The sequence below is a fragment of the Apis laboriosa genome, unplaced genomic scaffold, assembly GCF_014066325.1.
Source record: "Apis laboriosa isolate Shangri-la unplaced genomic scaffold, ASM1406632v1 scaffold12_cov154, whole genome shotgun sequence".
NCBI lineage: Eukaryota > Metazoa > Arthropoda > Insecta > Hymenoptera > Apidae > Apis > Apis laboriosa.
The window spans coordinates 1224380-1239313 of NW_025221207.1; the positions used below are offsets into that span (position 1 = coordinate 1224380).

The 14934-nt window shown below is 37.6% G+C and overlaps 1 protein-coding gene across 1 annotated transcript in view; it reads left to right on the forward strand.

The window, feature by feature from the left end:
• The first annotated feature begins 497 nt into the window (after positions 1 to 497).
• Positions 498 to 14934, forward strand: part of LOC122720446 (dual specificity tyrosine-phosphorylation-regulated kinase 2-like) — a 25690-nt gene continuing 11253 nt past the window's right edge. The window contains exon 1 of the mRNA XM_043947187.1: positions 498 to 3009. Within this exon, the coding sequence (XP_043803122.1) occupies positions 1819 to 3009 (1191 nt within the window). The 5' untranslated portion in view covers positions 498 to 1818. The remainder of the gene's footprint in view (positions 3010 to 14934) is intronic.

Below are 14934 nucleotides of genomic sequence, written 5' to 3' on the forward strand. Positions count from 1 at the left end.
AATTATAACACGAGGAAACTTTGTTTGAATTAATATAATGTGAATAATTTAAAGACAAAACTTAAAAACACAGGAAATGCGGTGTTGATGCATGTAAATAAAACACGTGATTAGATGAATAACTGCCCGAGAAGATTTAAGAAGTTGCTCTTTTTTAATTAGAATTCATCACATAAGGAAATTCTGCATTTAAAATTCATCGAATTGAATTGAATTCATAGCTACTAATAGAATCGAAAAAGCGTTTGTAACAATTAAATAATTCTCCACCGATTATTAATTGTTATTTGATCCAAAACGATTTATTTTTGAATATTTTTCATGGCAAATAGATCGAATCGAATCGTATATGGCTATTTTGATTAACGGTAATTATGCTCCAAGAGAGGTGAATTTCGTTGAGTGTAAAAATCTATTATATGAAGGACAACGACGCTATTATTTCGTCAAAGATTGACATCGAGACTTTTGTTCGAGAAATTCATCTGTTTAAGGGAATAGGATATTCGATGGAGCGAAATCGTCCGTGTTGGCCGGCCTGGTGGCAATAACCTCCAGTCAGAGGTGGCAGACAGTTTTCGCACGATGCGTTTGCCCTCGTGCGCGATAGATTATAAAATTAGACGTTCGAAACTTCGTACGAAGGAGAAAGAAGCAAAAACACATCGTTCTCATGCGGTAAAGAAGGTGGAGACACTGACTGGTGATAACGAACGAAGGGTCAAGCGACGAAAGGAATTAATACAAGTCGGATGAATAATTTCGAGGGTAGACAGCTGTGCATAGTCAGAAGTGACGTCAGTCGCGTTGGGTTCATAGTTCCTCTTATTTTTCTCATTCGGAGCTGCGTACAGACATCGCGTGCGAAGGGGCGACAATGAAAGCGGCAAATAAGCGAAAATAAAGAAAAAGCACGTTAATGACCAAGCGAAAATAAGAAAAAAATACAAAGTCAAGTTTTCGATGAATGATAATTATCTCACTCGCACTCGTTACAGTGAAAAGAATCATCACAATTTCTAGTCTGTTGCATTTACATCGAGAAATCTTTTTTTTTTCATTTCTCGATGAAATATTATTAAATCGATTATATTTCAAACTGCACGTGCTATGTATCATCGCCATCGCGGATCGAAACACGTTCGATGCGCTCTTATAACGATGCGCATTTATCGAGCACGCATCGCAGATTGTTCGTAATGCTTCGTCTTAGAAGATTTGATAATTTCATTAAATAGTTATCGTGCAAAGATACACGAAAAAAAAAAAAAAAGAAAGAAAAGAAAAAAATAACATTTCATAATTCAGCAGTTTATTTTAAACACTGAGAATGAGACTGAAATTCAATTATTAAATCTTTTAGTCGATTAATTTATTTGAGGCGGACGAGTTCGTTGAAAAGTAATTACGGAATCGGCAAGTTTGACCAAATTTACTTCTACATTATAAATATTATATAGAGATATAAACTAAATTCATATAAATCTGCAAATCCTTAGAACAAGAGAAATACGACAAGCAATAAACGATTGCTTTTAAAATTAGGATATTAGTCTCGACGAACCAACATGTTTTTTATCCAAACGACAATACATCGTGACACGTTAGAACGAACGATAATAGTTGAAATTGCAAAAAAAGAAAGATATTAAAGGGAAAAAAAGGGGCGTTCGCGATCGATGCACTTCACCCTGTTGAATTGTATCTGTACGAGTAATCATCCAATGATTGGTTATTTCGTTTTCTTTGATACACGACCTATCGGTCTGTCCGAGAAGAAACGACACACGCTTCAATATCATCGTCAAATGGACACAAATGACTAGCTTAACATTATCTTCGAGCACGTTCGAGATGCCCCGGTCTAGATCAAAACTGTTCGTACCCGCGAACGCGATCTCAACACAGACGTACAACACACCATCAAGTGAGAACAATCATCTTCCACCCTTGAAGGGTAGCGCATTGGCACTGAAGCAGCCTGCAAGCGAGTCGTCGCCTAGTTACTTGACCCGAACCAGTCACATGGCCGGTACTCATCTTCCGAGTTTAAGTTCCAGCGCCAACAACAGCTTGCTCAGCCTGACCGGGAACTCCGATAGCTTGAACCTGAGCCTGAGTTCGCACACGAGCCACAACTCGAGTCACAACTCGAGCCATAATTCGAGCCACAATTCGAGTCATAATTCGAGTCACAACAATTCCAGTCATAACTTCACTCATAATTCCAGTCATAATTTCAGTCACACCACCGCTCACGAGTCACAACACGCGCAGTCGAATAGCCAATCAAGCACCGCGTCAGTGGTGAAGAATGGATGTTCGAACGGAAGTTCCTGCGGCAGCGGTATCCGCAAGCCGAAGACTATCATCGCCACACCGGACGTCGTGTTGAAGATCTACGTGGACAAACTGACACCGTACGAGCACCACGAGATTTTCAATTATCGGCATATATATTTTATTGGGGCGAACGCGAAGAAGAGGCCGGGGATAATCGGTCGACCTCATAACAATGGCTACGACAACGAACATGGTTCCTACATCCACGTGACGCATGATCACGTGGCCTATAGGTACGAGGTGTTGAAGGTGATCGGTAAAGGTTCGTTCGGTCAGGTTGTAAAAGCGTACGATCACAAAAAGCAGGAGCATGTCGCCCTGAAGATGGTGAGGAACGAGAAGAGGTTCCATCGTCAGGCGCAGGAGGAAGTGAAGATATTGAGGAAGCTACGCGAACAGGATAAGGACGACACGATGAATATCATTCATATGTTCGATTCGTTCACGTTCCGTAACCACATGTGCATCACCTTCGAATTACTCGGTATTAATCTGTACGAGTTGATCAAGAAGAACAAGTTCCAGGGGTTCAGCATGCAGCTTGTGAAGAAGTTCGCGCATTCGCTGCTACAGTGCCTCGATGTTCTCTACAAGAACAGGATCATACATTGCGACATGAAGCCGGAGAATGTTCTCTTGAAGCAGCAGGGACGCAGTGGTATCAAGGTGAGCGCTGTTCCTTTTCTTTTTTTTTTTCCTTTTTATATAACGTATTCATGCACATTCTTATACATTTCAGATAACTTTTGAAAAATATTCAACAAAGAACAAGTCGTAATCGTTTATTTTTGATCTTTCATAAATTTCCAATCAATCTTATTAGAATACAATCCCGTTCTTTCAAATACAAGTCTGCTTATGTATTCAATCGATTCACTTCACCATTAAATAATTAACGCGTAAGAGTTGCGTAAAAGTAAAAGAATAAGTAAATAATTAAAATGAAAATAGTTTATCACGTTTTTCATATTTCGTAATATCATTGGATTCAAATGGAAGAAGAGATACGATGCAACAAAGAAAATATTATAAACGAAAAAGTAATAAAAAATTAAACTGATGATTACTTCATCAACGGATTAAAAATTTATCCATTTTAAAATCAAACATCGCGTACATCCTGTTATTCGAAGAACCACACCTCCGATATTTTCAATCGTTCCCTGGGCATCTCGATTCGGGGAAGGTAAACAACCATCTTCCGTGCCAATATCCAATACGTTGCCCGTTCCACGCGGCTGGATTTTTACGCTCTCCGTTCGCCGAGATTAAACGGCATGACTCCACTCGACGGACAGGGAATACAAGCTCGTCGTTAGCGTGAATACCGGCAGGCATAAGCGGAATAAGCGGACAAGCTGGCTCGCGTGCTCATGATGCGCTTTATACACATCATTCGCCGTACATGCGTACGTATATCGTGTGTACCACGGGGGAAACAGACGGATTTCGTGTGTCATCGTGCACGTAGACGTTGTATCTGCGATATCGTACGACAATACGCGAAGATTAGCGTATTGACAAATGCAATCATGCACCTATGCAGAGATATACGTATAGGAGGACAGACGAAGCTTGTCCTTGTCCCATGTAATAAGCTCTGAGAAACGTGTTCACGTCCAGGTAGTGTCGCTATTATCTCGCCGCGACGGTCTATAGAATTTGCACGCAATATCGTGAACTTTCTGGCCGCAATGTTCGCTTTCTTCGTCGACCTTGCGAGGTCGAGCGTATTAAAAGTATACGCGTTTCGTTTTCCCTTCGTTCCAACTTTTCGTTACAACTCGTTAGAATTATTAACTACACAATGATCGTGCGCAAAGGTGATGGGCAGAGTGACAACTAAAAATAGTTTCACTTCGAATTTTCTATGATTAGGTTATTTTTGTATGGATGAAATGGAAAGTTATCGCTTTTGTATCGTAACTTCTAATTATAACACAATTGAATTAAGACATTCCATTTTTGTAAGGAGTAATAGTATATATTAGATGTACAACTGATAAAATGATTTCTTAATAGATTAAATTATGTTTGATCACGTAGAAATTAATTTATTAGCTGTTTGTAAGGATTTAATCTTACTGGTTATTAATGATTCAAAAAAATTTCCGATGTTATAAATCGCTTCGTCATTTTTAAGGAAATTAAAATAAGAATAAGTAAATATATATATATAAAAAATGTAATGAATTTAAAACAAGTTCTTATCGCGATAAGAGTTAACACATAAAGCTATAATCGAGATAAACGAGAAAACAAATTACTTAGTAACACAAGCGAGAAAATAAATTACTAATTATATACGTTCAATTTTAATTTTTAACTATATATTTTTACACTTTTTAATTTTATAAACAGAAAAGAAAATATAACGTTGAAAATTTTTGAACGGTTTTAATTCAATTAGCCAGAGGCTGTACACTTTATAGTTAGTATGCTTAGCAGCAAGACAAGCTTTACATAAATTGATTTGAAGATGTTTGAAGGATTCATAAGTCGGGTAAACGTGGTTGTTACCCAAGCTTCCGGGTATAGACCGTATTCTTTTGAACGAGTACCGTAGTTATCGGAGAATAGAGGTATATAATATCCAAGTGGTTGGAAAGAATGGCTCGGGGCATTTTAATAATTCGAGTAGTTCAAAGGAATCGGTGGCACGAATATAATTAACCAATTCTCGTTTACCTCGATAAACCTGAAAATTTATTTAAATCGTATTTAAAAACTTACTTTTCAAGCGTAACATCGCGTTGTTGGTAAAATGAAAATCTATTTTCCATTCTTCACGATGCGTGTCGTTTATCGGTCTTAAATCGGTTTAATGAACTGGGGAAAGTGTACACGCGACCGATCGGCGCGAAATCACGATTAAGTTTCATTACTTGCCGGTAATGGTATTCATCAACCGTTCCGTGGATATTTCCTCGAGCGTGAAGATCGAAGTTCTCGGTGTATTATCGATGTATTATGAATAAGGTCGCGAGGGATGGTGTATCAATCACGATCAGCCGAGTGTGAATCACGCCTGAATAGAAGAAAATAAGTCAAATTTCCTTCGAAGAGAGATAGAATATCTCTCGCTGAAACGATTCGTTTTCCTTTCTGCTTGACACGATGGTATAAAAATGAAAGGAAGAATTTATCTTAGAGGGGATAATATTCTCTAATCGATAATCTTATGCTTTTTCTCGAACTCGAAAATATCTTTGAGATAATTTTTCAAAATTTTTTGCATTATTAAAACAACGAATAACCGACACAGTATTGTTCGATCATTCTCAATTTCGTTTTCCTAATATTTAAATCTTGGTTTAATGCAATTCTCAGGTCTGAGTATTGTCCTGTCATCTTGTCTGAATATTCATTGATTTTTTGTAGAACAAGGAACTCAAGGACGCATGAGAGAGAATATCACATTTTATTTTATTTAATTATATTCCTTCGTGTTCCATTGTTCTCGATCGTATACACGATGCTTCGTTATCTCGTTTTTTTTTCTCTCAAGTTATCCACGCCGACGCGAGGGAGATTGAAAAGAATTTATTCGCCTTTTCATAAAGTTATACGATGAAGAGCAATCGGTCGGAAGATGAACGTCGCGACAAACTCGTAAATTAGACTATGGCTGGCAAAGGAAATACGTATAACTGTTAAAAGAGAAAACAGCGATATACGATGACATGTACGGGAAGCTAAAAATTTATAATAATTTATTCGAAAAGATTAAAACTAGTATCGTATAATTTGTTATATATCGTACGGTGATGATGCTAGTAGTATGAATCAGATTTTACGACCGATCAACATTCTGATCAAGTAAATAATTTCATTTCTGGTTTAATGGCAACAATATTTGAATAATCACACATGTATCTTCCATAACTAGATTTTTTTTATTCCTCGTCCGCTTTACGATCACGATTTAAGTACACTTTCATAGATTTAATATATATGTTTAAACGTTATAGCGTATTATAAAATTTAAACGCAATATAAAACGCAACGTAAACTGTAAACAGTGTAAACAGCTCTGTTATAATTATCTAAACTAAGAATTAAGTATATCTCGATTGATCGAAAAGTGTAGTTAAATTTTACAAGATGAATATTTACAAGATGAAATTTTTAATCGTGTGATATTATCGAAAGAATCATTTGTTATTGAAAATTTGGTGATGGTGGTCGGATGCCTTTCAACCGAATATATCTTGTTTATGTGCTAGCTTCCATTAACCACGAACTTGTGGCTTCCGGTGGTCCGTGCAAATCACCGATGTCAACCGGAACCACGAACCTTTCATGAATGACATAGCACCTTCTCGAACGGTATTCGGTCGATCAACGACATCAATATCTCGGTAACGAGACCGCTTTTCACACGTTAACCCACGTTACAAGATGAAGTCAAATAGGAACCGATACTCGAATAAATATTCCGATACTGAATCGTTCAATTTTTAGTTTCAATTAATCAAATACGTTATTATCGTTTCTCATCGTTGAGATACGATTGAAAACAAGCGAAGATAGAACGTTTTCAAGGATATTTATTCTCGATGTATACACGGGTTTACGATCATTTGGACAAGAATATCTTGTCACGGTGTGTAGGAGAGACACCCTGTTACACGCCTCGCGCGAGAAATACGAATGATCTCACTTTCCAGATCGCATGATCCGTGAACGGTAACAAGATCGGGCCGCGAAGTTTTCCACGCGGTTCGTTTCGATTCGATAAAAGCGCAGGAAGAATCGCGTTTCCGTACTGCGAGCGTATATACTTATAGGTATACTTTTCTTCCATCGAGGATTTTCTTGGAAGCTCGAATGCGTGTTCGAGAATGGACGCCGTATACACGCCATATGTACACTTCTTGGATATCCATGGCGGGAATATATCGATAGAAAGCACAAGATATTCCTTATTACTTTGATTGGATCATCTTCGAATTAGAGAAATAATTTCAAGAGATTTCTGAATTTCTAATCATTCTAGATCTTGTACCCTTTTCTTTTATTTTATTCCCGATTCTGGGATATTTTCGAATGGGGAATATATCGATAGAAAGCACAAGTTATTCCTTATTACTTTGATTGGATCATCTTCGAATTAGAGAAATAATTTCAAGAGATTTCTGAATTTCTAATCATTCTAGATCTTGTACCCTTTTCTTTTATTTTATTCCCGATTCTGGGATATTTTCGAATGGAGAATATATCGATAGAAAGCACAAGATATTACTTTGATTGGATCATCTTCGAATTAGAGAAATAATTTCAAGAGATTTCTGAATTTCCAATCATTTTAGACTAGACTTTGTATTCTTTTCTTTTATTTTACTCCCAATTCTGGGATATTCTCGAATGGAAATATCGAGCATGTGGAAATTTTGATTGAAGATTCGCACGAATTATTAAACAGGCATCCAATAATAATTCTCACTCTAGACGTGCTTCTTCAGATATCTAGAGATTCCATCCAAATGTCCATGTATTTAACAGACCCGTGATGATATTTGCTCGCGAATAGATTCTCGCATCAAAGAATTGGCAGGTATTGCGTCAGGTGTCGAAAGTGAATGTTTCGAGCACCTCTTCCTCTCCCGTGTTACTCTCTTTTGCCCTTCTTCTCTCTTTTTTTTTCCTCTCCCTCTTTTCTCGGTACAGCGATCGTTTGTTGTCTGCCACTCGACGGATTATCAGCTGGTTCTTCCCTCCCATTCTCCCCCCGTTCTCGTACCGGTTATTTTGAAACGGAAGATCGTTTCAAAAAGAATCACATCGATTTCAGGATGGAAACGTGGACGAAGAGAAAATATAATGTACCGACAGATACGATTTTAGAAACGTTTACCGTTTTGATTATTTAGAGCAGAGAGAATTGAGTAGATGGTCGGTTAATATTAATCGATTAATATTTTTAAATCGACTCTTGGTAAAGGCTCGTGAATTCGTATTGCACGTTGAGTATCTATTATTCCGTAGTTACCTCCCCTCCACGGATATGTGTGCGGGGACACCAAGGATCGTCGTGTACGCGTGCCATTCCCTTATGATCGATGGGTGTGTGTATAGAGAGGCATGCACGCGTTTCGATGACTCAATTTCGGCTTTCGTGTTGCATTCGATGAAGACATCGTTAACGATCGTGTTTCGATACTGAAACTCGGGGAGCCGACCTTCGAGAGAGCTCGGTTTTTTAACTCGCGTGCAACTATCGTTCCCTTTCGAGTTGCATTACGGCACGGATGATTATTACAACACTACTTATATGCATACATTTACCGCTTGTCGAACGATAATATGCAATTAGGTCAAAGCGATCGTTCGTTGAAAGTAACATCGGCTTATCGCGGATCCAAATATATCGTAGCGTAATCGGAGTGGACGTTTGACCGATAAAGATAAAAGGCAGGACGACGCTACCGTAGTTAGCGTCTATCAAGGTTGGAAAGCTTGAGCAAATGGCCCGGGGTAAAAAGGAATCCTTGAATGCTCAGCCTCGTGCATATTAGCTTATCGAGATGTTTCCTTTTTCCCCCCGTGTTTTCGAAGGAGGAGCCACGGTAAATCCGAGGAGGAACGTGTCTGCATTAGGAGAATTTAATTGAAAGCTCGTCGGTGTATCGAGAGTGTATTAGATGATTTTGCTGTGACCGAGAGTGGCAGGATACTAGTTGGTTAGAATAACATTATTAAGATCGTGCAAATGAGAAAGCAACTTTTTCCTTCCTAAATGGGAACTGGAACGTTACGATTGTAATCGGCCATTGCACTATCGCGTACCGTTTTTACGTCGAATCGAATCGATGAAAAATTATTGAAAAGTTAAGATTTCAAATATTGTTATACGTGGATCTTACGGTTTTGTACGGCAGCGTCTTAAAGCTCGAGGTCTCCTCTATGCTTAAGCGTTACTCCCACATTGTACAACTTCACTTCTCAGCCTAAATATAAGTTACACACGTTCGCTCCCCAACATCTATTTTTGAGTTCGTTTCTACGACATGAGCCTTTCCCTTCTTCCGATAAACAGTACGACTGATCCTCTTTTCCATTCTTTCTTCCTCTCGTCTCGGCTCTTACCTCTCTTTCGAATTTCGTTTCGAAAGTTTTCTTCGCTCATTCAAGAAAAACTTGGTTCGTGACAATAGGAGAGCGAAATAAAAGATCGAAGGGTGTTTCAAGGAACAGTCAGATGTAGTCTTTGGAAAATTATTTTCCAACTCTGTCAACAATGCTGTCGTCGTACCTCGATCCATTTCCTCTCCATACGATCGATGATTTATTTTAGTTTTTTTTTTGGAACTTTGGAACTCCATAATTTATTATGAGCTTAGAAACTCGTCGTATTTAATTTATTAATCAAAGAAATTTTAGCAATTTTAAATTTAATTTGCCTAGACAAGTTGGAAATTGATGAATAAAATAAGGGATGAAAATAATTTTTCCTCTCCTCCCGGGCGTGTGTGTTAAATCATACGTAACCGAAAGGAAAAAGTTCTTCGAGGCGATTTCCTCGATTCCTATAAATTTTTATTCGGAAGCGTTTTAAATAGAGGTGGCCGCAATTATGCGGAAAACAGGATAAATATACTTAAACGAGACACCACGGTCTAAATGTAATTGGCGAGGTGGCACGGGAAAAGGTGGTTTCGAAGGCACGAGGAAGATGCACGAACTAGCGGGAGCTCGGTTGTAAAAATAGGGGACGAATAGATTTCTCTGTTCGCTATTAATAGTAATGGTGCGTCGATACCCGACGACTTAATTCGCCGACACCAGTTTATCGAAAATTTACATCGCTCGCCTAGATGCATTTTCAAGAACAACAATCCTCTATTTCCATCTTTTCCGTGATTATTTACTTATTTACAACGATGCGTGTAACCTGTAATCACAATTTATCCAACTTCGCTCCGTTAAGATACTTAAGTTAAGTTAAATAATTGTTCTTATTTTTTGAATCTCGAAACGAATGTAATTTTAACCTCGGTCATTTTATGAGTTTTATTTTAGGACTCTTAAAGGTTAGTTTGAAATGTTATTCGAAGCTGATCTGTCTTTTTGGAGTGGCCGAGCGACACGCTACCCTTTAGATAGCGGTTACGATACGGGGATCTTCGTTCGGACAAATATTATCGTTTGAAATTTCTTTTTTTTTTACAATTTTTGAAGCAACATTCAAACGATATTTAAACAATATTTAATATTCATCCATTTAAATTTTTCTCTTTGTATTTGTAAACATCACTGACGATGCTTTTCTTCTTTATTTTCTAGATTTTTCACGGACGTATGTAAATGTAATAACAGGTAGCTGTCAGACAGATAAAATCCCAAAACGTCTTTATTCGATCGGAACTGCTTCGTTTCCGAACGGATTACCAATGTAAACTGTAAACCAATCTTAACGAGTGCTTCGTAACGACGATACCGCTACTTCATCTCACAGTTTTGTCACAGTGTATAAACGCGAATACGCGTCGTGTATAGCAGGTCACTGGTCTCTAATAGATAAAAATAGCGGAGGAAAGCTAAAGGGGATCAACCGGATGATTTTTCAGAACGCTGTTGTCGCCTTTTATCTCGATTTTCGTGGATCCGCTTATCACAATCAACTTGTTCAAATATCATATGTACACGTACGTACATATAGGAGTGCACATTTTTCACTCTTGCTAAAGCTGTTCTATTCGTCGAGCGACGAACGGCACGGAAGCAACCTGGATATTTACTCGCGTCGTTAATGGAAAAATGGGCGAAAGCGTGAACGCGAAATTGCAGCAGCTTGTGCGTGGTGCAACGGCAACTCGGCTCGTGGCAAGTCTCGTGTTTCCATATACGTGTGTACCGTATACTATATTTTATATATATATATATATAATTTTTTTTTCACAGAAAGAAAGAAAAGGAACAAATTCGTTAACGCGTCGAGAGCGTCGAGAAACCGGTTCGTTGAAATTTTTCCCCCGTATTAAAAACTTCTTAATTACCGTTCGACTTTTCTTTCTTTCTCTCTCTCTTTCTTTCTTTCTTTCTTTCTCAGCTCGAGAATTTCACCTGCGCGCCACTCTCGTACACGGGTGTGCACTTACGGAATTGCAAGTAAAAATAGTTCACCGGCCTCGTTTTAATGCATCGCTCAAAATAATTAGCGGCTCGCCGGCCACCAATCGGTTTATCGCTCTCTAAGGTGTTCCACCGATGCTTTATGAAACGATCCTCGAACGATTCCCCGAACGATTTTCGCGCAAACATCCTATGAAACGATACCGGTTGATGGTAGCTAGCGCACCAAGTCCCGTCGCGTTACTTATCTTTTATCTTCGGATATACAGCGGAATTCCATTTTAGACGGTGCTCGATTAAACGAATTGCCCGCTCATTGAATCCCACTTACGATAGAATTCCATTTATGCGAGCCCATCGGAGGGACGAACAATTCGCGCGAGGAATTCATACAGAATTCATCTGCAATTCCATTTTTCCGTCGAATTAAATATTATCTACATATACATTTCGATCGAATGAACTTTTGTCCGACACGTTCAAGTTCAAGTTTACCTATGTTTTATACTAGAAATTTATCAATTTTTTCTCAGACAAGATTTCTCCGTCGAATCGATGAATAAGAATTGTGAGAGGGAATTGAAATCCGCGGGTTTCCTTTTATTCGAAAAATAATAAAAATTTCATTTACAACTGTATTATATTTACAACTGTACCTCATTTACATATATTACACACTCATTATTTAAACGAGAAACCGTAAGAAGGAGAATCTTGTTGAATTCTTATTACATAAATTATATTGGATTTGCACGAACATATTATTCGAACGTATAATGGGAAAAAACTATTATTATACGAATTCCGTTCGCGTGCTGTTTATCTTCGAGCACGTTTAGATCTATCTCCTACTTAGCGCGAAGAGTTCGAAAATTGATCAGGGGAATCCCCTTCCCCTAATTGTTTCGCGCAACGTGTAATTTAAACGTCCATTAAGACGTTTGGCTTGTAAATAAGATGTGACTCGAGATTCAATAAGCACACGTGTATCACATGTTTAACGTTTCGATCGTTGAATGAACTACTCGGCTCTCCTCATTGTTCCGTGGCTAATTGAGCTGCGCCCACTTGAAGTGTCGTTACACGAGCGATAGCACTTCCGTGGCACTTAAATCAGGACGTTAAGTGGTCGCGTAAACGAGTGTTCCACGCGGTTTTAAGTTTTACGCTCATTTTTATACGGTTGTACCACCGCGTGTTTAACGACTTTTCGAGATCATCGGACAATGGGATACGATTTTACTCGAGAGAAAATGCGATCTAAGGAATTTGTACAAAATGAGATACATAACGCGCTTTTTCTCAAAACGATTAATCTCTGTATACTTTCACTTCCTGTTTTCCTAATTATTGGCTGCTAGGATTATCAACCATTCTATATATGTATATATGTGTCGTGATCCTGTGACTCTCAAGTTCAGATTTTCTTGGCCTACTATCTCCATCGTTAATCTCTCTCTAAGATTTAAATTTTACTTTTTACTCTTTAAATGCAACGTGTAACTTTGAAATAAAAAAATCTCTACCAACGTCGTGAACCAAGTCTTCATTGCGAGTAGAAAATTGCATAAATTTGTTGGATAAATTTTTGGGCGAGAAATATGGAATATAGTATGTCCTGCGTATAATTTATCGAATTTTTCGACGAGGAGGAACGGTTTACGACGTCTGATGCGATGTTGCTTAAATGAATAAATATACGATATTCGCGAGTTATCGAATAGCCGAAGGAGATTTTCATTGAATTTATTAGCCCCACGAGTTTGCGTGAACCGCGATCGGGGGGTAAAGTGATCGTTTTATTCGAGTTCAGCTTTCTCGTTCGAGAATGAAGATTATTGGAGTACACGGGTGGAACAGCTTGTCTTGTATTTACGAGAACCGTGGCCGTTCGTTTAACATGTGCATAACCGTTTCTCGTTTGTCGTATTCCGTTCCAGGTATAAAATCGGATCGTTCGCAATCGATTCGTCGATTCATACCGTTTTCTTACATAAATCTCTTAAAGAACGTTTCATTTGTACGTTTTATTTCTCAAATCGATTGCATTTGCTTTATTTAGGGAATAATCAGCGTTCTTCTCGAGGCTCGCACAATTAGATGAAGATTACAAAGGATGGATATTTTACGATAATTTATTTGTGTTTTTTATTCCTAACCTGTTTAGTGGCTGGAAGAAAATATATATGCATATTTATCAAAAAATAATCAAAGGAAAGATTATAATCCAATTACAATTACCTTGTCATAGTAAAAATTGTAAGATTATATCAATGTATTAAGTTTAAGAATGGTTACTTCTAAAGTAAAAAATGTTCTTTATTAAATTAATAATTTTTATATAATTTATTTGATGAAAGAAAGAAAATATATATGCATATTTGATTTATCCAAAAATGAAAGGAAAGATGGTCCTAAAAAATTATAATTACCTTGTCATAGTAAAGATTATAATAATAGATTAAGTTTAGGAATAGTAAAAAAATATTGTTTATTAAAATTAATAATTTTTATACAATTTCATTTCAGAAAAAGGATATTTGTTTCCTTTCTCTCTAAAATTCCTGCTATCGAGACAGAATTTTTATCAAAAGGATTGATTTTTTTTTAGTAATCCTTCTTTGTCATATCTACTTAGCGGTTGGCGTTGCACGTTAACGGAGCCAGCATCGATCGGTGAATGAATCGAGCCTCCTCATTGTTTCACTTTAATCGAGCATACAACGTTAGACGTTGGGACGTTACCGCAGACCAGGCTGTGGCACTTCCGCGACACGGAGGAGTGGACCGGTTTTCCATGCTGGATACGAATTGCTCGTTCGTCCTTTTGCTGCCTCCTTGTGCGCTACAACACGACATGCCATATACCTGCACGTCAGTTCGAAAGTATTCGAATCACATGTAACTTCAATAAAACAGTGAAATAAAGTAATGCGATTCGTATTATATTATTTTCGCGATGGATTTTAAAACTTTTATTTTATTATAATAGGATAAAAATGAAAAAGAAGAAAAAAATTAAACAAAGCAAAAAAATATGGCGGAAAGCGTAGCGCGATATATATCGATGGTTTATCGAAATGTTTGTTTCATTCTATGAAACATACGATCAACTACTGTTGGATATTGTATATACATACTGGACTCCGGTTGTTGGAATTTTGTTTCGCGAACAAAAGGTTCATATACACTCGCAGTGCTCAATATTTCATCTTTTGTTCATTGTTACTTGCGCTTCTTGTACACGTGATCGTGTCGTGAATGCAGGTCTTCGAATTTTCTGTTGGCAAACTATTAGGAACGTTCCAGTTTCCCTTTGAACATAATTCCGGGGTATTGTCTCGATCGGAAATTTAAACTTCGTGTCATTTGAAATATCGATGAGATTGTCGCGATCTATTCCCTAATAGGATTTGCCAGAGGTTAAAACTTCTCTTTATCGCATTTTCATGCGATAATAGACTCTTATCGAATTATGAAACTTATCGACAAAAGGAAAAAAAAAAAAAAAAAAAA